We start from the raw sequence: 21,291 nt of genomic DNA, 5'->3' as shown, positions 1-21,291 counted from the left end.
TTGACCCCTTACTAACATTCAGTGGGGGTGTTTTGGTTGGCTAACTCCCAGTATTAAAAGGGGAAGGGTCTATGGGAAACCAGGATCCTGAGACTGATAGTCCCCAGGAACAATGGGGAAAGGCCAATGCTCCAAGTCAGCCTGAATGACAGGGTGGACAGGCTAATCAGAGAGTCAAGAGGCCAGGGAGGTCCCGTCCTCCGTGTGAGCTGGAATTGCCTGGGTCCGACAGTGAGGCCAAGCTAAGGAGAAAGCAGGGGCCCAAGCTGAGCTGGGGTGCAGAGCTGTGCCAGATCCAGAGGGACCAGAAAAGCAGCCCAGAGAGAGCAGACCTGTCCTGGGAGCAGAGCTGCAGCAACCAGAGCCAGAGGGACCAGAGAAGCAGCCCACGAAGGTGGTCAGTCCTGGGAGTAGAGTCACAGAAGCAGCCTGCAGAGCAGACCCTGTCCTGGAAACAGAGCTGTAGCAACCAAAGCCAGAGGGGACAGAGAAGCAGCCCAGGGAGCTGGAGGCAGAGCAGCAGCAGCGCTGAGGCAGAGTGGTGGAGCTGGGGCTGGAGCAGTCCGGAGCTGGGTGCGGTGAGCAGCTGGGAAGAGCGAGGGGGACCCTGGGCAGCAGGCCCAGCACAGGGAGATACCTCAGCCAAGAGGCTCTGCAGGCCAGGCTTGGATCGTAACCCCGACAGGGCAGAGGCAACACTGGGAAGAAGGGTCCTACCACTTAGAGCCCGAGAGCGTGGCCACCACCAGAGAAAGTGTCCAACCCACAGCATCCCTGCAGCACAGCCAGGGCCTGAGAAGGAGGCCTGGGACTTACGAGGAACAGACTGTGAACTGCTCTGACATTCCAGAGACACAGTTTGTGATGTTTCCTGCCACAGAGCGGGTTGATGTGTTTCCTTGAACCTTTCCCATTTTTCCTTATTCTTTTTAAAATTAATTGTTGATTAAATAACTTGCATTTGCTTTAACATGTATGTAATGGTCAGTAGGTCAGAGGCTTTTTTTTGCCTCTGTCTTCACGAACAAGGTCAGCTCCCAGACTGCTGCTCTGGGAATCACAACATGGGGAATAGATGGCCAGCCCTCTGTGGAGAAAGAGGTGGTTAGGGACTATTTAGAAAAGCTGGACGTGCACAAGTCCATGGGGCCGGACGAGTTGCATCCGAGAGTGCTAAAGGAATTGGCGGCTGTGATTGCAGAGCCATTGGCCATTATCTTTGAAAACTCGTGGCGAACGGGGGAAGTCCGGGATGACTGGAAAAAGGCTAATGTAGTGCCAATCTTTAAAAAAGGGAAGAAGGAGGATCCTGGGAACTACAGGCCAGTCAGCCTCACCTCAGTCCCCGGAAAAATCATGGAGCAGGTCCTCAAAGAATCAATCCTGAAGCACTTACATGAGAGGAAAGTGACCAGGAACAGTCAGCATGGATTCACCAACGGAAGGTCATGCCTGTCTAATCTAATCGCCTTCTATGATGAGATTACTGGTTCTGTGGATGAAGGGAAAGCAGTGGATGTATTGTTTCTTGACTTTAGCAAAGCTTTTGACCCGGTCTCCCACAGTATTCTTGTCAGCAAGTTAAAGAAGTATGGGCTGGATGAATGCACTATAAGGTGAGTAGAAAGTTGGCTAGATTGTCGGGCTCAACGGGTAGTGATCAATGGCTCCATGTCTAGTTGGCTGCCGGTGTCAAGTGGAGTGCCCCAGGGGTCGGTCCTGGGGCCGGTTTTGTTCAATATCTTCATAAATGATCTGGAGGATGGTGTGGATTGCACTCTCAGCAAATTTGCGGATGATACTAAACTGGGAGGAGTGGTAGATACGCTGGAGGGCAGGGATAGGATACAGAGGGACCTAGACAAATTGGAGGATTGGGCCAAAAGAAATCTGATAAGGTTCAATAAGGATAAGTGCAGGGTCCTGCACTTAGGACGGAAGAACCCAATGCACAGCTACAGACTAGGGACCGAATGGCTAGGCAGCAGTTCTGCGGAAAAGGACCTAGGGGTGACAGTGGACGAGAAGCTGGATATGAGTCAGCAGTGTGCCCTTGTTGCCAAGAAGGCCAATGGCATTTTGGGATGTATAAGTAGGGGCATAGCGAGCAGATCGAGGGATGTGATCGTCCCCCTCTATTCGACATTGGTAAGGCCTCATCTGGAGTACTGTGTCCAGTTTTGGGCCCCACACTACAAGAAGGATGTGGATAAATTGGAGAGAGTCCAGCGAAGGGCAACAAAAATGATAGGGGTCTGGAACACATGACTTATGAGGAGAGGCTGAGGGAACTGGGATTGTTTAGTCTGCAGAAGAGAAGAATGAGGGGGGATTTGATAGCTGCTTTCAACTACCTGAGAGGTGGTTCCAGAGAGGATGTTTCTAGACTACTCTCAGTGGTAGAAGAGGACAGGACAAGGAGTAATGGTCTCAAGTTGCAGTGGGGGAGGTTTAGGTTGGATATTAGGAAAAACTTTTTCCCTAGGTGGGTGGTGAAACACTGGAATGCGTTACCTAGGGAAGTGATAGAATCTCCTTCCTTAGAAGTTTTTAAGGTCAGGCTTGACAAAGCCCTGGCTGGGATGATTTAATTGGGATTGGTCCTGCTTTGAGCAGGGGTTTGGACTAGATGATCTCCTGAGGTCCCTTCCAACCCTGATATTCTATGATTCTAAGTGCCGAGTGCAGAGAGTATCCTGGAATGGGGACACCCTAGCCCCTGTCCTAGGTGACCCCAGCAGGGTTGGGCGTCAAGCCCCCCAGGAATCCTGGGCCCAGCCTTGTTGGGGTTACGAGGACTCTGCCAGACAGGAGAGTGGAAGGGGAGTCCTCAAGGGCAAAGAGGCCACTGGGTAAAGGGAGTGGGAGCGAGGACTCAGATCCTTTCCCTAGCCCACTTCACTGGGGTAGTGCAGAAGCCAGGATAGTTCCCCACAATAGCAGGACTATTCCCCCGCTTACACTTGCACTGTAGTGGAGTGTGCTGTGAGCAGAGGGGCAGGCACCTCTGCCAGGTTATGGTATTCACAGATGCAGGATGTGATCCACGAGGAAATTTGTTGGGAGGAGACTGGACGACCCTTCATCCTGTCTGCCACAGTCACAAACAGTGGAATGGTTTCGTTCTTTCAATGTAAAAAGTTAGCGCTCTGTGGACATCCGATGAGTGAAGCCTCTGCTCTCTGCCGCTTGAGTGCAGCTTAGGATAAGACATGGGGAGGAAGATATCCTGGTCGATGTGAAACTGGGAGACAACCTTCGGGAGAAAAGTTGGATGTGGCCTGAGCTGAAGCTTGTCCTTACAGAACATGGTGTAAGGGGGCTCTGATGTTAGGACCTTGAGCTCAGCCACCCTACTGGCTGAGGTTATCGCTACTAGAAACGCCGCCTTGTATGACAGGCAGAGCAGGGAACACATCGCCAGTGGTTCAAAGGGCAGACCCATCAATTTGGAAAGGACCAGACTGAGGTCTCAGGTTGGTTGTTGGACATGCAGATATAGCCTGTCAAGACCTTTCAGGAAATGGCACTGCAGGATTGGCAAACACTGACTGGTCCTCTGAGCCTTGATGGAAGGAAGAGATGGTGGCCAACTGAACCCTTATTGACAACATGAACAGTCCCTGCTGCTTGAGATGGAGAAGGTAGTCTACTATGAGTAGTATAGAGGGGAACATTATATAGTATAGAGGGGATGAGTAGTAGTATAGAAGGGATGAGTGATGCTGTGCTGACCAGAATGAGACTCTTCCACTTGGCAAGGTAGGCAGCCTTGGTGGTGGGTTTCCTACTGCCAAGGAGGACTTGTCTAACCGGGTCAAAGCAGGAGAGCTCTGTGGGGTTCAGCCATGGAGCTTCCACACCGTGAGGTGCAACAACTCACGGTTTGGGTGCTGGAGATGGCCGTGATCCTGAGTTACTAAGTCCAGGAAGAGCAGCAAGGTAATGGAACTTCCATGGACATTTCCAGGAGAGAGGTGTACCAGTGTTGGCGGGGCCAGGCTGGAGCTATCAATATCACTGAAGCCTCTTCCCTCTGTATCTTGAGGAGCAGCTTGTGAATAAGAAAGATGGGTGGGAATGCGTAGAGAAGACGGCCTCCCCATGGGAGGAAGAACACATCTGCAATGGAGCCCAGGCTGAGATTTAGGAAGGAACAAAACTATTGGCACTTCCTGTTGCGTCGTATGGTGAACAGATCTATTTGGTGAAAGTCCCAACGCTGGAAGATGGAGTTCACGACATCTGGGCATAGGGACCACTTGTGGCCGTGAAAAGACCTGTTGAGATGATTTGCCAGTTTGTTCTGTACTCCTGTGGTATGATGCTTGCAGGTGTATTGAATGAGCTACACAAAAGTGCCACAGCATGAAGGCTTCTTAGCACAGGGGAGAGGAGCATGCACCCCCGTTTGTTGATATAGAACATCACCATTGTGTTGTCTGTCATGACTGATACACATCTCCCTATCAAATGGGCTTGGAAAGTCTGGCATGCCAGACGCACCACTCTCAGCTCTCTGACACTGATGTGTGAGACCAGAGGCCTTGTTTCCAGAGGTCTCCTGATGGGCTCCCCAGCCCAAGACTGACACATCCGTCACTAGCAAGAGGGATGGCTGCGGACCGGTGAAAGGGACCGCTGCACACACTACCTACGGGTTGAGCAACCACTGACGGAGTAGAAGACTGGGTGAGGCAGAGTCACGACTCTGTCCAAACTGTCCTGAGCCAGCCAATATACCGAAGCTAGCCATGATTGGAAAGGCCAGAGTCTGAGTCTGGTGTGTTGCACCACGTAGATACAAGAGGTCATGTGTCCTAGAAGCACCAGACAATTCCTTGTTGTGGTGGTGGGAAACTGCCTGAGAGTTCAAATGTTGCTGCCCAGGACCCCAAATCTCGCTTCCGGGAGATATGCCCTGGTGTGTGTCAAGTCCAGCACCACCCCTAAGAACCCTATCCGCTGAACAGGGGACAGTCAATTTCCCCACGTTCAGGATAAGGCCCAGTTCACTGAACATCATTCTTATGAAGTTGACTTTTGCCTCCACTTGAGCCCTGGAGCGGCCCTTGATCAGCCAGTCGTCGAGGTACAGGAATGCCTGTACCTGGCGTCCATGTAGGAATGTGGCCATGACACACAAGGCGCAGCTGACAGGCCAAACGGGAGGACTGTGAACTGGTAGTGTTTGTTGCTCACCACAAACCTGAGGTACCTTCTGTGTGATGGTGTAATTGCTATATGAAAGTACGCGTCCTTCAAGTTGAGGGCAGCATACCAGTCCCCTGGATCCAAGGAAGGGATTATGGAGGCCAAAGAGACTATGCAGAACATCAGTTTGCTCATGAACTTGTTGAGCTCTTGCAGGTTGTCAGGGTTCCCTCCCCACTCTGAACTCTAGGGTACATGAAAGACCCCCTAAGCTTATTGCTACCAACTTAGGTTAAAGACTTCTCCAAGGCACAAATCCTTCCTTGTCCTTGGATGGGCACTGCTGCCACCACCAAGTGAGTTAGACAAAGATTCAGGAAAAGGACCACTTGGAGTTCCTGTTTCTCTAAAATATCCCCCCAAGCCCAATCACCCCCTTTCCTAGGGGAGGCGTGAGAATAATCTACCAACCAAATAGGTAAACCAGATTCTTAAAAAACAGAACTTTATTATAAAGAAAAAAAGTAAAAGAAGCACCTCTGTAAAATCAGGATGGAAGGTAATTTTACTGGGTAATCAGATTCAAAACACAGAGGATTACCCTCTAGGCAAAACTTTAAAGTTACCAAAAAAAACAAAAAAACAGGGATGAACCTCCCCCTTAGCACAGGGAAAATTCACAAGCTAAAAACAAAAGAATTTAACACGAGTTGCCTTATTTAATTACTCTTTTTGCAATATTGAGACTCATTTTAGGATGATTTTAGAAGGAGTTTTCTGACCTGATGCTTCCCCAGAGAACACACAAACAAAGAACACAAAGCAAGCCTTCCCCCCGTCCCCAGATTTGAAAGTAGCTTCTTCCCCATTGGTCCTTTTGGTCAGGTGCCAACCAGATTATTTGAGCTTCTTAACCCCTTACAGGTAAGGAGGAATTCAAGGCGACCCTTAGCTGTATGGTTATGACACAGGTCTAGGATGGGCCTGAGCCTGCCTTTGGCTTATGGTATTAGGAAATACCAGGAATAGAAACCCTTGGCCTTCAGCTCCTGAGGAACCTCTTCCACTGCTCCTAGTGATAGAAGCGAGTGTACCTCCTGTATGATGAGTTGCTCATGAAAAGGGTCCCTGAAGAGGAATGGGGAAAGGGGGTGGAAGGGCGGGAGTGCAGAGAACTGGAGGGAGTATCCCCTCTCTACCATACAGAGCACCCAGATGTCCAATTGATTCAGGCCCACACAGGGTAGAAAGGAGATGGTCAGGACAAAAAAGGTAAGGTGAGTTGGATTCAGTCCAAGTTCTGTTGCATCATCCTCGTTCGCACCTTCAAAAGGCCTGCTTCTGGTTTGGATGGGCCAGAGCCCTGGCCTGAGGACAGCTGCAGCCTCTTCATGCTGCTCCTGTTTCTTCTCTATGAGCCGTCCTCCGTTGGTAGAACCGTGGAGGAGGTTGCAGCCTAAAATGCCTCCGCTGAGTGGCATGGATGTGGAGGCCCAGCGATTTGAAGGTGGCTTTCAAGTCTTTTAGGCTATGTAGCCTTTTATCCATCTTTTTGGAAAATAGAGTCACACCCTCAAAGGGGAGATCCTGAATGGTCTGCTGGACTTCCTATGGCAGACCTGATACCTGGAGCCAGGAGTCCTCTTTTCTGGCAATCCTGGTAGACATAACCCAAGTGGCCACATCAGCCCCATCCAGAGTGGCCTGCAATGAAGCTCGGGAAATGAGCTTGCTCTTCTCCACCAGGGCTGAGAATTCAGCACAGGAGTCTTGCAGCAGCAGCTCTGTGAACTTTGCCATTCCCCCACATGTACTGTAGCAGTACCTGCTGACAATGGCCTGCTGATTAGAAACACGGAGCTGCAAGCGCCAGTGGAGTAGACCTTTCTACCAAAAAAGTCGAGTCGTTTCACCTCCTGATTCTTTGGGGAGGGGCCTTGGTAGCCCTGGCGCTCGCGTTGATTAGTAATGCCCACGACCAGGGAATCTGATGGAGCCCTCTCCATCCTCCTTTTCTTCTGCAGAACAATTGAGACCAGTGCCTGCCTGCAGCATGTGATCTGCGAGTGGAGCCATGATGGTGACAAGAATCCTTGTCTTTACTCTGCACTGATCCCCATGCCGACAGTGACGGGGCACTGCATACCGAGGAGGAGATACTTGGTACCAAGTCTGCCGACTCAGGGTTGGACTAGGGCCGGAGTGCCGCTTCCATTAGTAGGATCTTCAGGTGCTGAACTCTCTCTTTCAGTGTCCTGGGGCAAAACCCTCTGCAGTTCCTGCAGCGATCCTTTTGATGGCTCTCCCCCAAACACTTCAAACATGAAGTGTGAGGATTGCTTCTGGGCAGGAGACCGCAGCATCCCTAGGAGACCGCGGCATCCCTAGCACTGGGATAGCACTGGAGGGGAAACCCCTCCAAAGGAAACTTAAGAACTAAGTAAAGTACCTACTAACTACTTAACACTAACTACAGAACTAATGAGAACTATATACAGACTGCCAAATGCGCTTGTCACGACAACAGCAAGGGGAAGTTCCAGCTAACTGTCACTGGCAGTAAGAAGGAACTGAGGGGGTTGCCGGTCGGTAGGGCTCTATATTGAGCGCCAGGATGGCACCATTCTAGGGGGTGCCCAAACTGACTCGATGGATACCGCTGGGGAAAAATATTCCGGCTGCTGTGCACTTGTACGTGCACACCTGACTGGAACTGACATGAACAAGCACTCAAAGAAGAACCTATTGTTTTGTTACACTTTCATTTATAAGTGGTTCTGTTCTTAAATATATCAAGGCAAAATACTGCAGGTGATATTTCCACAGCTAAATATGTAAACACAGTTAATATACTCAAAACAAATCTCAGATACTGCCTGATAGCAAAATGATCCTGTCCTGGATAGACTGAACAGCAAAATCCAGTCTTGAAAATTTAGTACATTTCACGTCACATTTTAAAACCTTCTTGAGCAGTGCTGAACAATATAAACTTAGCAGAATTTAAGTGTACTTGGACACTTTTTATTTTTAAAACATTACTACTTATATCAGTTTTTAAAGTTTTTTAAATGATTTTTCTCCAGCATAATTACACAAAATATATTTCAATTTTTCAGAAAAACCAAAAGAGTATATTTTATGTTTAATCTCTAGCAGTTGGCAGTTTAAAAAAAAGTTAATCAAAATGAACATTTTCATTTAATTTTTTCCAGTGAACCAAACTGATTTTTTTTTAAACTAAATTCTAGTTTTACTAAAATTACACACTTCATTTACATTTTCATTACACAAACTATTTCTCTATAAATATAAAGGAGTTGTCTCCTGTACTAGAAATATCCTTCAACTGAATTCTCTTAACCTGCAATAAGAAGCAAGTATGGGTTTGTCTACACAGGCTGTGGAGTGAATTACGTTAGGGAAATTTTAATGTGTACCAGCAGGGTATACACAGACCAATTAGTGTGCAACACGCTGGTATGCTTTAGAAATCCTACCCCCATAGTGCACACTGCTGCACCATGTGTGTAAACAAGCCCTTAGTAATCTTACAGACATATAAATTATATACATTTATACTATAAAAACCTGAACATTAGGGATAGCATATTAATGTGTCAAAGTATTTATTAATTTTAGTCTTCTTCCTCTTCTTGATGTCTACGTTGAAAATTCAGCGTTGTTTGTCCTCTTTCAGGATCTTGCATTCGGAGGATCCGAATAAGGCCACTTGTAGGTAGGGAACTAGAAACAAAACACACAATTTAAATTATGACCCTTGCGAATGCGTTAATGTTTCTGCCAATTTGACTCTCCATTACCTGTTTGCCTTACATGACAGCAATTTTTCTTTGATCATATGAAACAGTAAAATGGAGTGAAATTCTGGCGCTACTGAAGTGAATAGCGAAGTTTCCACTGACTTCAATATGTCCAGGATGTTAACCCCTAGCCTTTACGAGCTGTGAACTCTATATATTTTATGCAACAATACCACTTTTATTCCAACCCCAAAATTTTAAAATCTAGACTGTATAAATTATACAAATTGAGTTTTAAACTGAAAGCACCAACTCCAAGAGAAATAAAATTAGTGCTCAAACACCCCTTAAAGTTTACATTTACCTTAGATCCTGATGCGACAAACACACACTCAACCCAAGTGTAGTTATGCACATATGTGTATGCAGGATCCAGGCTTTAAATTGTGGCAACAAAATAGCTTAACTGTACTTTCTTTGCACTTTTGTTTCCATTATATTAGTGTTCCTCCATATTAATACTGCAATTAAATGCATATACTTTAACAAAATGTAAAATTTGACTTCATAATACTTCACTTAAATGTATGAAACCATATAGCTAGAATACGATCAAATGGTGAAGTCCAACATTCCTAACTAAATATAGCTTCATAAATTATTCAGAAAGGTATTAGCTTTTTAAAAATATTATGATAGAATATAATTCTATTCTGCTCCTAAATTAATAAGACATTTATAAAAAACTAAATTTCAACATAAAGGCTTTAATTCCATCCATATCTTCTGGTGACTTCTTGATGGTTCACATTTCATATTCAAAAAAGTTATTAGCATTAATGCCTTTATTAATACTAACTTTGATTTTTTATTATGTGATTTTACTTATTCTAAATATTGATTATCCATGGAAAAAGAGTCCCCTATATTTATGGAAAAAACCCATAAAACAACCACAAACCTTCCCTGTTATGTCAACATTTTTCTTATAGCTACCTAGTTTGATTAGATTAAGTTTGTGATCTCCTTAGATATACAGTACCGTATTTCCTTTTCCTGGGTTATAACATTACCATGTTGACTTACACTAACTTATCTTGAGCGGGGTTTGTGGGGACTTTAATTGTGCTCTTAAATCCTAAATGCCTTTAAAAAAAAAACCAACCCAAATGCTTGATAGAATAGCTATGATACATCTATAGCAAACTTGCTCTGTGTTCCACCTCAGGCACATTCTTGTGATAAAAACATTCCCTGTTTTTTTTAAAGTTATGTAACATTTATTTCTGCTCACATTATTCAGAGCGACAGACACTAAGACTAGCATCAATTGTATTTCATATATATCCTACTCTCCATTTCCCAAAGAAGGAATTTTTTTTTTTTAATAACCATGTCCAGTATATATTTAATCATTAGTTTTCAGTAACTTAAGTATGCTATCCTCATCTTCAGGGACAGATTGTGCTTCACCTCACATAGCTGCATAGATTAAGGGGAGATGGTGCAAGCAGTATTCCACACCTGTCTCTTGGGTCCTTGCAAAAGGGCCAGGCACAAAACCAGATCCTCATGGTTCATGAGCATAAGGAGAGACATCTTTATTGGCACCAGTGTGGCTAGTAAACATCAAATGAGGAGGGGCTTGTAATCAATCTATCCTCCTGACTGATCTGATTGAAGCCAGGAGGGTGCTCTAATAGAAAGCTCAAAAGGAACTTCTAGATGTTTAATGATCATCAAGCTCAAACCTACAGACTCTCAGAGGTGGAGATACAACAGCCATTCTTTCCTAAACTATTTTACATAAGGATGCATGAAAACAGATCACTGAAAAGCAAACCTGTCGACTCACTTAGACATAACAGCATTTCTGAGACACCATGGCACAAAAATAATAAGTAATTCCTGGCCATCAAACTATATAGTACTCCTGGGGGAATGCTGCACCAAAATATTTTAAAATTCTGCACATAATATTTTAAAATTCTGCATATTTTATTTGTCAAAATAACTCTACATAATTACACCAGTTTCAATTATTTTGGTAATTTATTCCAAAATACCTGTCATCAAGTATGTCTGTAACAATACAGACACACAAAATTTCCCCCAGTAGTAGTGAGTTAATGAAACCCCTATGACAACCCAGTTCCTGTTTCTCTAGTCCCTTCCCCACCCCTCCAGAGTTCAGCTGGGGGGCCAGACATCCACAACCCTTCTCCGGCAGAACCCAGCCACGGGGGCCTCCCTAACCAATACATCCAAACAACCTTTCCCCCTCCACGCCTGAGCCTCCCCAGGGCCCAGATACCCACACCCCGTTACCCTCCCAGAGCCAGCTGCAGACCTGCCCCTGATATCCACACCGCCTTCCCCCCCTCAAAGCCCAGCCACAGAGCCCACCCCCCACAACACCCACACACCCTCCGCCCCAGAGCCGAGCTGCAGAGCCCCCCATTGCCCACACACCCTCCCTCCCCGTGAGAACCCAGCCCTGGGGACCCCCCTGCCCAGATACCCCTCTCCCTCCCGCAGAGCCTAGGGATTCAGAGGGAGAAACAGCCTGATGCTCAGTGCCAGGCTTGCACAGTTTCCTGTATGATGCCCTGTCCTTCCCTCAGGGCATGCTGGGAATTGCAGCTGCCAGGAACTCTCTAGCTCCCTCCCCCCAGCAGTGTCTTCTGGGAGCTGGGCTCTGCCAGGTCCAGCAGCCCCTAGTGGCAGCAAGCAGCACCGCAGCCCATTTCTGTGGAAGAAAGGAACTTGTGCACGCACAATGTTAATTTCTGCAAAATTCTGCATTGCGCATTGGCGCAGAATTTCCCCAGGGAGTAAATATAGGGAAGAAACCTGGTCACCAAGGTGGAGGAATACTACAGTTGCACTGGCTATCAAATGAAAATTTCTAAGGACAGAATATGTGTAGCTACAAAATCCGGTCCACAATATTAACAATAGTAGGGGTGAATTAACAGCTTCTGAATGAGTGAACAAGTCAGAATGTTGCAGGAGATGAGAAAAGCAACAAAATCTACTAAAATAATGAGAGAGAACAATAGAGAACAATTACTCCAGATAAAATGGTTTACTACTGTAACAGTAAAACAGCTTGGAGAAAGTCTGATATCTTAAGCAAATTACTTCTTGGAATAGTTTCTTCTGGAGCATACAGAGGAGAGATGACTTTGAATTAATTTTAAGTAACACGGGAAGTGGTTCAGAGAGCTAATGTAGTGAAGACACTAAGGCGACATCTACACTATAAGCGTGGGGCCTGATTCCCAGCTTGTGTAGACATACTAGTGCTAGATCTCCGCCGAGCCTGCATGCTAAAGTCGTAGCGTAGCTGTAGTAGCACAGGCAGCACCAGCCCAGACGGGCAGCTCCAGCTATGTACCCGCAGGGTTTGCCCTCGGGGCAGCGAGCACAGTGCCGCTGCTGCTGCTACCCATGCTACCACAGCTACACTGCTATTTTTAGCGTACTGGCTCCGATGAGAGTTCGTGTATGTCTATGTGACCTGGGAACCACACCATCTCTCACAGTGAAGATGTACCTTAAATAAGAGTGACCACAGTATCTTGAAACTTGAAATCGTTGAAGGAGAATGGAGTAGGGAAGCGAACAAATACTAAAAATCCCCAATTCATCATGGTGGCCATTTAAGAATGCTTTTGATGCTGATATCCTAGGCATATATACTGTGAAAAAAGTCTATTGCCTTCTTTCTTACGTATCTATTTAACATTTCTAGTGCACTTTTTGAGCGAGGAAGTTTAAGGAAAAATGATTACCTCATGCTCTGTGGGGTGAGCAAAATGAATTGTCGATGACGTTGAGAATCTGCCATCTTGAGCATCATGTCCATTGCAATTCTTCTATTAACCATGTCCTAAGAACAGAGGATTGATCAGTTACTGATATTTAGAATATATATTTTATTGTCTTGCATTTCTGTACAGACAAGCTATTAATATAAACATCTGCAAAAACTTAATTAAGTTTGGAGATATTTTGCTAACACAATTATTTAATTAACTAAGTAAAACATGTACACTGAAATTCCATCAAAAAAAAAATCTACATCAAGAGAACATGAAGGTTACAGTCAAGCACTGAAATTCAAGAAGTGAATAGAGGCTGTGTGCCTGTCATTACCACTATCCCTTTGCATATGTGTATTATGATACAGCCTTCAATTACATACTCAACATACGATATCTTAATACATCATACCCTTTTCTACTACTTTGGATACGTACAGCCCCTTATGCTACCATACACCACTCAGCATATGCTTAAGAGTGCTTGGTAGTCACTTATATACAACATGCACAATGTACAAAGCACAGACTCCTACAATGACCTGCCTCCCCTTTGCTGTCAATTACACAAATGGACCATACAAAGATGTAGAAAAACATGCATGTATATCGTATTTGAAAACCAGAATATGACCATGAAATTAAAGACTGTATTGTAATGCACATGCGCAGTGGTGTTGTTACCTATGCTGTCCTGATCACTTCACCGTGCAACCTTAAAAGTTCTCTCAACAAAGTTTCTCACTGGAATTTTCTAGATTTGTTTGTTTTTAGGACAATGTTCAAAGAACAACTGAATTACATCACAAAACCCCCAAATCGGGTAGGAAGTTGGCATTTTTGTTTGAGGTACATACACTGCAGAGTGTCTGTATCCTGCCTGTCCAGATTCATGATATTTTGTAAAACCAACGTATACAATGCATCTATCATGCAAGGTCTTGAAGCCATAAATGCCCATCCTCAACATAATCCATGATCACGTTCTGGTCAGAGAGGTAATCAGCTATAACAGAGGAAAGATGAATGGCAACCACTTGGCTCGCCACTGACAAATTGAACACACACTACAAAGCAGTCTGCCTGATCTCCACAGAGACATCCTTTGGTAGGCAGATGCTGTACAGGGTTTTCCTATATACATTCTTTATAAATCAAGAAAGAAGATAGGAGTGTGTATTGCTATTTTGATATTAACTCATCGGTGTTTCAATAGCTTCGGAAGAACTCTGGTGTATAAGCGTGGAGAGGGACGTAAACCTACCTCACGTTTCCAAGAAACAACACTGAGCTAAACTGCTACACTTGTTCTACCAGTGAAGGCAAAACTGTACACTGATGAAGTGAGGGCATGAGCTAGGACCAGAGTTTTCTTAGCAGACCTCTGAGGAAACTCAGCGATGTTATGTGGACAGTTATGGACTGGGGAAAATATTAAGATCCAGAAAAGCAAGTTATGTGGAAGTTATATTTCTGAGTTATCTCATGAACTCGACTTATATTTTAAAGTAGTCAGACTTATTTACACAGACAAGCGCCTTATTTCTGGTTACCAACTTGGAAAACGAGAGAGTAAAGTTAATGTATTCTCTAATTAGCATTATCGAGGGAAAATGTTAGTAGGTTCACAACCAAAATTAACTACCACAGTCTTTCAACTTTCCAATGATCTCCACTTAATTACTTTGGTAGTTTATCCAGCAAAACTGGAAGATGTAGCTGAAATTTATACTTACCATGAAGACATCAAATTCATCCAAGCATCTGAAAGGAGATTCAGCAATGGACCATAGAGAAAGAATGAAACAAACTGTTGAAAAAGAACGTTCACCTCCTGATAGAGATCTCATGTCATTTAGAGCAGCCTTGTTTATATCTCCAGGCTGGACCTTAAATTAAGTTAAGACATTCATTTAATTAGTAGATCATGATTGATACTTGCATAAGAAGAATAGCGTAATTTTTTTCATACAAGATTTAAGTTTACAAATATTAAACAACATGAAAATCTATCTATAAAATGTAGCGACACAGTAAGTTTGTATACTTCAGTGTAAATGTGTCTCAATGAAACTAAAATAGTTCAATCACACACAATTTTGTAAGGGGTAGTTGCAAGTCAACTGTCCCACTGCTCTGCCCAAATAAAAATGGAACAGATTTAATTTAAACCAATAACTCAGCCTGTGACTTGTTTAATTCTCCATTTTTATAACTAATTTATTTGAGCATAAGCTTTCATGAGCTACAGCTCAAGCTCACAAAAGCTTATGCTCAAATAAATTGGTTAGTCTCTAAGGTGCCACAAGTCCTCCTTTTCTTTTTGCGAATACAGACTAACACGGCTGTTACTCTGAAACCTATTTTTATAACTGTTAACCTCATCACCCAGTGTAGTTATGTTTCTGTCAAACCCCAATGATCTTAGAACTGCAGCTAATTGTATCACTACTGGTGTTTTAACAAGGAATAGCCCCTCTGTATGAATACATGACACATGTAAACAGTTCTGTGTTCCTTGGATTACAGTGACACCTTGTGGTATCTATCTATATTTTTTTTACTGGTATTCTGAAGTGCTTGAAAAAAAATAAAAAAGTTGTTTTAATTAAAGATATTGTAACAAAATATACTGGTAAACATAAAATCTGTTTTCTGGTAAAAATTTTAAACAAAGTGTATTGTATAATTTGTTTCTTCCTTTTTTACCTTTCAGGACTCATTTAGGTGTTGAATCACTCTCCACAATATGTCAACAGGACAGAAATCAAGCCAAGATGGACCCAAAAGAGGGACTTGATGCATCTGAGCCGCAGAAATAATGAATTGCCTTGTTTGTTTGTTTTGTTTAAAGATAGTGTTTGTATGTTGCAAGAATTTAAAATGCTATGCAAGTTTTGTACCTTATCTCATATTTCTCCCATCTAGAGAAAAACATTTTGATCACAAGTAATTTGTATGATTTTTTAAAAAAAAATTATAATTGGACTTCAACTGTTCAAGGGTCTGAAAAACTGTGCAAGTCTAGTTAGAGAAACTAACCACACTAAGGTGGGAGGACATCAAATGATTTACTAATTGTAAATATCAGGTGGAATTTACTGGACACCATGACTTCTCTTGTTTTCATTTTCTAATCATTATTTGAAAAGTTAGAATGCAAGTCTGAAACAATGCTGACCAATTATACATTTACTACATCTTCACATTTTAAATTTACATTTAGTTATCTATTCCTGTAACAGCTCATCTTGTTTTTTTCTGCATCTCCGTCTTCTGACAGGATAATCAATTCACATTAACTGTAATGTCAGATGGAGAACAGAAAATAGTAAAGTTGACAGAAACCAGATATTTTATTTTCATGCAAAAAATCTGCATTAGTAAATGCCAAGTAACTGAATACAAAAAGGTACCGGAACAGATTTTTTTTAAGGGTTAAAATTCCACCGACGTTTAACATCAAACATAACTTTTGGTAAGGTATTAATAAAGAAAATACAGTGACTTACTGTTATTGAAAGTGTTTCATTCTTGTGGTCAAAACTCATTTTTCCAGAGTAAGATCGCTGACATAATAAGAAGTCAAAATAGAACTTGCATCGTAAAGTAAGGCACCTTTTTGGATAAATTGTGCAAATAAACATCAGATCAGTGATCTTTAAAAATAATATACATAAAAAGGTGAACAGATTTAGAGTCGAAGATCCCACATCAAAAATGAAAGAGTGGAATCTTAATCAACATTTAATTACTGCTTCATTTTAATAATAGAATACATAACACACAACAATACCTTTGTTCTATGTGTTAAGGTTGCAGCTATAACATACCTAATAGAACCATAAAAACAAGGAAATAAATCAAAATATCTAAAAGCACATACCCCTTCTACTCCTCTACCCAGACACACATACACCCCATTACTAAAACACTCAACAACTTAGTTTTACTTTAGTATGGATGGGAGCCATCTAGCACCAACTTCCCAGACTTACTCCCACTACTTTCCATTCTTCACAGTTCTGGGGGAAAAAACACATTCACTCAATGTTTGGAGAAGGGTTTGCTGGAATGTTGGCATTTCTATTGGGGCAAAGTTGAAGTTGAGATGCTTTGTGTGGTACAGTGGTTATTTTAGTTGTGAAGTGTGGATAGAGGAGTAGAAAGTATGAACTGCTAGAGGCCTTAACTTTTCATTCCTTGCTTTAGTGGTTTTGCATTGGATGTAAAATCTACAACTTTAACTCACACACACCATAGTGCTTTTGTCTATTAATTTCCCACTTTAACATTTTAGATTAAGAAAGGCTCTCCAATGCAGCAATGGCTACATTTATGAACAACAATACCTGCTCCTGACCCAGAAAGGCACTTTCATAAAGAGCCTAGTATTTGTCAAAGTTCCTGTTGCTTTGTCATAGATCCTATTTTCTGTTGGTTCAGGAGAGGAACTCTTAAGACAGCTGAACAGTTTGACAAAGAACAGGATCTTTGAGATTGATAGTGGTTGCTTTCATGAAGTCCAGGAGCTCCTGTGCTGGCTGCATGATTTCACAAAAAACGAGATCCTTGACGCAGTATTAACTGCTTTATCAAAGAGGCTGCTGCAGTTTTATGGAGCTCCTAGTTTTCAATAAACCAGCAGCTATTGCACAGAGGATCCTGGTCATCGTGAAAGCTGTTCAGCTGTAAGGGTGTCATAAGAGGGCCTTTCTTTGAGAAACCAGCAGCTACATGATAATTATAAATCTTGAACTCCCCCTGGCTAACTTGCGCAAAAGACCACTCATGGGGGCGGGGGTGTTTACAAAATATTTTAACAACTCCAGAGAACCCAACAAACCAGCACTATGTACATTTTTTTGACTTTCTATAATTTGACATTTTGAAGCCAAAAAATGAGATTGAGAATGTGAACTTATTTGGGGGACAAAATTAACTCATTTTCTTGAAAATCCTCAGAAAATGCAAGCTTTAATCAGAAATTATACACTAAAATTTGGGACAGATGCACTGTCTTTGAGGTTGAACTCCCATTTTAAGAGCACAACACAATGCAGCCTTAGCTGTGATGTCTCAATGGCTCCACCATAACATATATTAGAAAAGTTAAATCCACTTCTGGAGATCAACACCAAGTAAGTATTTACTGCACAGCATCTTAAGCTAGTTTTTTAAAAGCAATAATTTAAATTTTAGTTATATACTGCAATTAACTTGTTACTCTACAGCCAATACCCAAAAGCCACTGGAGAAGTAGAACAGGGAAGGATCTACAGCTTTTTTGTTAAAATATATTATCTCCCCACTCTACAAAAGCTCCACTTCACAAGTCCTTCAAGAAAGAACAGTTATTTACCTTACAGTAAGTATGGTTCTTTGAGATGTGTTGTTCACATGAATTCCACTCTTGGTGTGCATGAACCCCATGTGCAGAAGATCATATTCTTTCGGCCAGCAGTGTCTGCTGGGGCTGCACCTCCATACTAAATGCTCTCACCTCAGGGAATAAAGGACAGAGCAGACCCATCTGACCCTCAGTTCCCTCACAATACAGAATTCCAGAGAAGTAGGACTTCACAGAAGCAGGGAAGGAGGGCACATTGTGGAATCCATCCGGACAACACATCTTTAAGAAACACAGGAAGTGTACAGTAGAAAGTGTAAGTGATTTTCCACATGGATTCCACTCTCTTTGACTAAGAATAAGTTATCTATTTGCTTGGAGGTGGGTAGTTGAAACCTACTTAAACAATGAGTGCAGGGAAGCCCTACCAAACTGGGCATCCGATTTGGAAGCCTTTACCAAAGAATAGGTTCCTGTGAACGTGAAGACTGAGCTTTACAGAGCTAGTCTATATTATTTCCAGAATAGGGACATTCTTCACAGGCAGAAGAAGCTGCTGGAATGAGCTCTAATGTGGCTAAGGTGGATCTAACCTGGGTAACTCATAACATGTCCTTATGCAAACGGAGATCCACTTGAATTATCTTGGAGAGGATAGTTCCTGACCCCTTAGCCCTCTTTGGAAAGGCCATAATCAGTCTAGTGCATTCTTGAATGGTTTTGTCCTGGCAGTGTAAAAAGACAACAGATAAGAAGTATATGAAGTTTAGTTTCTCCCAAGGTCGAAGGAGTCTTGAGGAAGAAAACAGATAGATATGAATTGGTTGATGGGGATTTCTGAAACAACTTTGGGTATGAGGAGGGCTGAGAGTATCAAACTTTCCTTATCAAACACAGTGGAAACTGCCATGAGGGCCTGAATATCACCTACCCTTGGAGCTAAGGAAGCACAGAAGGCTTCATTGAGAGGTGGCAAAGGAAGGACCCAACAATGCCATAAATACTACACTGAGGTCCCAAGAGGGAGGGGGCTCCCAGACTAAAAATAAAATGTTTAGGGAAATTTTACCACAGTTTCACAGACAGGTCATGGGCAGCCAGATCTAGCAGTTCGAACCAAAGTCCAAAGTCATGAGACAGGAGTCAAGAGTTGGCTGGGTCAGAAGTAGGAAACAAACTAGAAATCAGAACCAAAAGTCTGGAACCAGAGTCGGGTTGGGATACCGGTGGGTCAGAGGCAGGAGACAACCTGGAGGTCAGAAACCACATCTTAGATGCCAGGAAATCAAGCCAGAGAAGCAGGAACAGGAATAAGTAGTGGGCAGCAGGAAGTACAAGGCACACAGTCCAGAACAGGATGGAGCCCCATTGTTTGACAGCTTCCAGTTCCTGCTGCTGTATCTTACGTAGTGCCAGCAGGCCAATCAGACCTCAGGGACAGAGCCTCACACCAGTTTCAGAGCTATTAGATAGTCCAACACTACTGAAATGGGTATTGTCAAGGGAGACCACTGTTGCTGAAAAGCTCAAATAGAAACCTTCTTCCACTTTGCTTTATAAATCAGTCTGGTTGAGGCTCTCTTACTTAGGAGCAGAACGTACTGAACATCAGCCAAAAGTCTTCTTTCAGTGGGCACCATCCAGCCAGCATTCAGGCTACCAGATGAAGCAATGCTGGGTTCAGGTGCAGGATTTGACCATTTTTCTGTCAGGCTCAGCAGGTAAAGTAATTGGTGGTTCCTGAAACATTCCTCGGATCTGAATACCAGAACAGTCTGGGCCCATGCTGAGGCTATCATCACCACCATCCCTGAACCTTGCTTCATTTTTCTTCGAACCCTCTGGATCATGAGGATCAGTGGAATGGCATTCATGATTTCTGGGATGAGAAATGCATCCATCAGGGAACCTGGGCTGGAACGCTTTGTGGGAAAAAAAGTTTGACACTTGTTTTGGCTTGTGGCAAACAGATCTTTAACTGGGAACTCCGCACCTGCAAAAGATGTTCTGCAAGACTGCGTATTTTAACCGACCTCTTGCGATTATCTGAGAGCCGTCTGCCGAGTTGATCTGCCAAGATGTTCTGAAGGCTGGGAAGTTGCAGGGCTCCAGAGGTAATTGTACTGAGTTGATCATCTGTTACGGTGATCTCCCCAAATCAGCTCATTGAGTTATGGGTAGACCTGATGTCTTTGCCACCTTAGATGAGTTGCCATATATAACAAATACTTTGTGAATATCTGTGGTACTGTGGAAAGTCCAAAGAGCAGGATGCCTTATTGATAGTGAGAAGTTCCCACCAGGAATCGGAGTTATTGCCTGTGAGTTGGATAAATGGACATGTAGAAATATGCATCTTACAGGTTGAGAGCCATGAACCAGTCCTGAGGCTTTAACAAAGGAATTACGAAGGTCAGAGTTGTCATTCTGAACTTGAAACAGCAGATCAATGTATTGATATAGGAAAGGTCCAGGGTGGGTAACCAAACCTCTACCTTCTTTGGGGGATGAGAAAACAATGGGAATAAAATCCCTTGTCCCTGAACTCTAAGGGCACCTCCTCCACTGCTCCAAGTTGTAGAAATGAATCTTCTTGTTTTAGTAGTATCTCACAAGAAGGGTCAGAGAAAGAGAGAAAGAAAAAGAAAAAAAAAGAAAAAGGATGGAATTGGATAGAATACCCCTTCTTTATAGTTTCCAGGACCCACTGCTCTCAGGTGATCCAAGTCCAGACTTCCTGAAAATAAGAGGCGGGTGCCAAAAGGAGGGCAGAAAGAGAAAGGTTCTCATACAATTCTGTCAGGCTCTCAGTTGCATCAAACCTACTGTCTGGTGGAAGATCCAGACTGTGGAGTGGAAGATTAATTAGGGATATCTTTGGTGCAACCTCTGACAGAATCCTCACTGGAGTTCATTTCTGACTCCCATTGTGCTACTCACCCAAGGAGGGGAAGGCAGGTTGGGCGATGGCTCTCTGCTGTGTTCAGATGAGGATGAGGAAAAGGAGTAAATTCCTCCAAGAGAGGAGTCATTTTATTCAGAGTCTTCTATGGGGATATCAGAGATATATCAAATTAAGGGAGTACCAATAATTCAGTAATTAGTGACTTAGATCTCACTACTCTGAACCTCTCTCTCTATTGGGCCCACAGTTAAGTTTATATGATTTTTGTACTGAGACAGCCGCTACCAAGGA

General features: G+C 43.3%; 1 protein-coding gene across 8 annotated transcripts in view; it reads right to left on the bottom strand.

The window, feature by feature from the left end:
* Positions 1–2,003: 2,003 nt before the first annotated feature.
* The window catches only part of SMC6 (structural maintenance of chromosomes 6), a 91,166-nt gene continuing 71,878 nt past the window's right edge, over positions 2,004–21,291 (bottom strand). For 4 of the 8 annotated variants that reach the window (XM_073335956.1, XM_073335957.1, XM_073335954.1 and 1 more), the window contains 4 exons: positions 16,258–16,363; positions 14,482–14,634; positions 12,716–12,813; positions 2,005–8,901 (listed from right to left, as the gene is read on the bottom strand). In XM_073335956.1, the coding sequence (XP_073192057.1) occupies positions 8,793–8,901; positions 12,716–12,813; positions 14,482–14,634; positions 16,258–16,363 (466 nt within the window). In that variant the 3' untranslated portion in view covers positions 2,005–8,792. Of the gene's footprint in view, positions 8,902–8,929; positions 9,440–12,715; positions 12,814–14,481; positions 14,635–16,257; positions 16,364–21,291 lie in introns of those variants that run through there. The other 4 variants (XM_073335960.1, XM_073335955.1, XM_073335959.1 and 1 more) reach the window with 4 other exon arrangements.

This window comes from Lepidochelys kempii, chromosome 3 (assembly GCF_965140265.1).
Source record: "Lepidochelys kempii isolate rLepKem1 chromosome 3, rLepKem1.hap2, whole genome shotgun sequence".
Classification (NCBI taxonomy): Eukaryota; Metazoa; Chordata; order Testudines; family Cheloniidae; genus Lepidochelys; species Lepidochelys kempii.
Note: the sequence above shows the minus strand (reverse complement) of the source record. Positions and strands in the feature narration are given on the sequence as shown.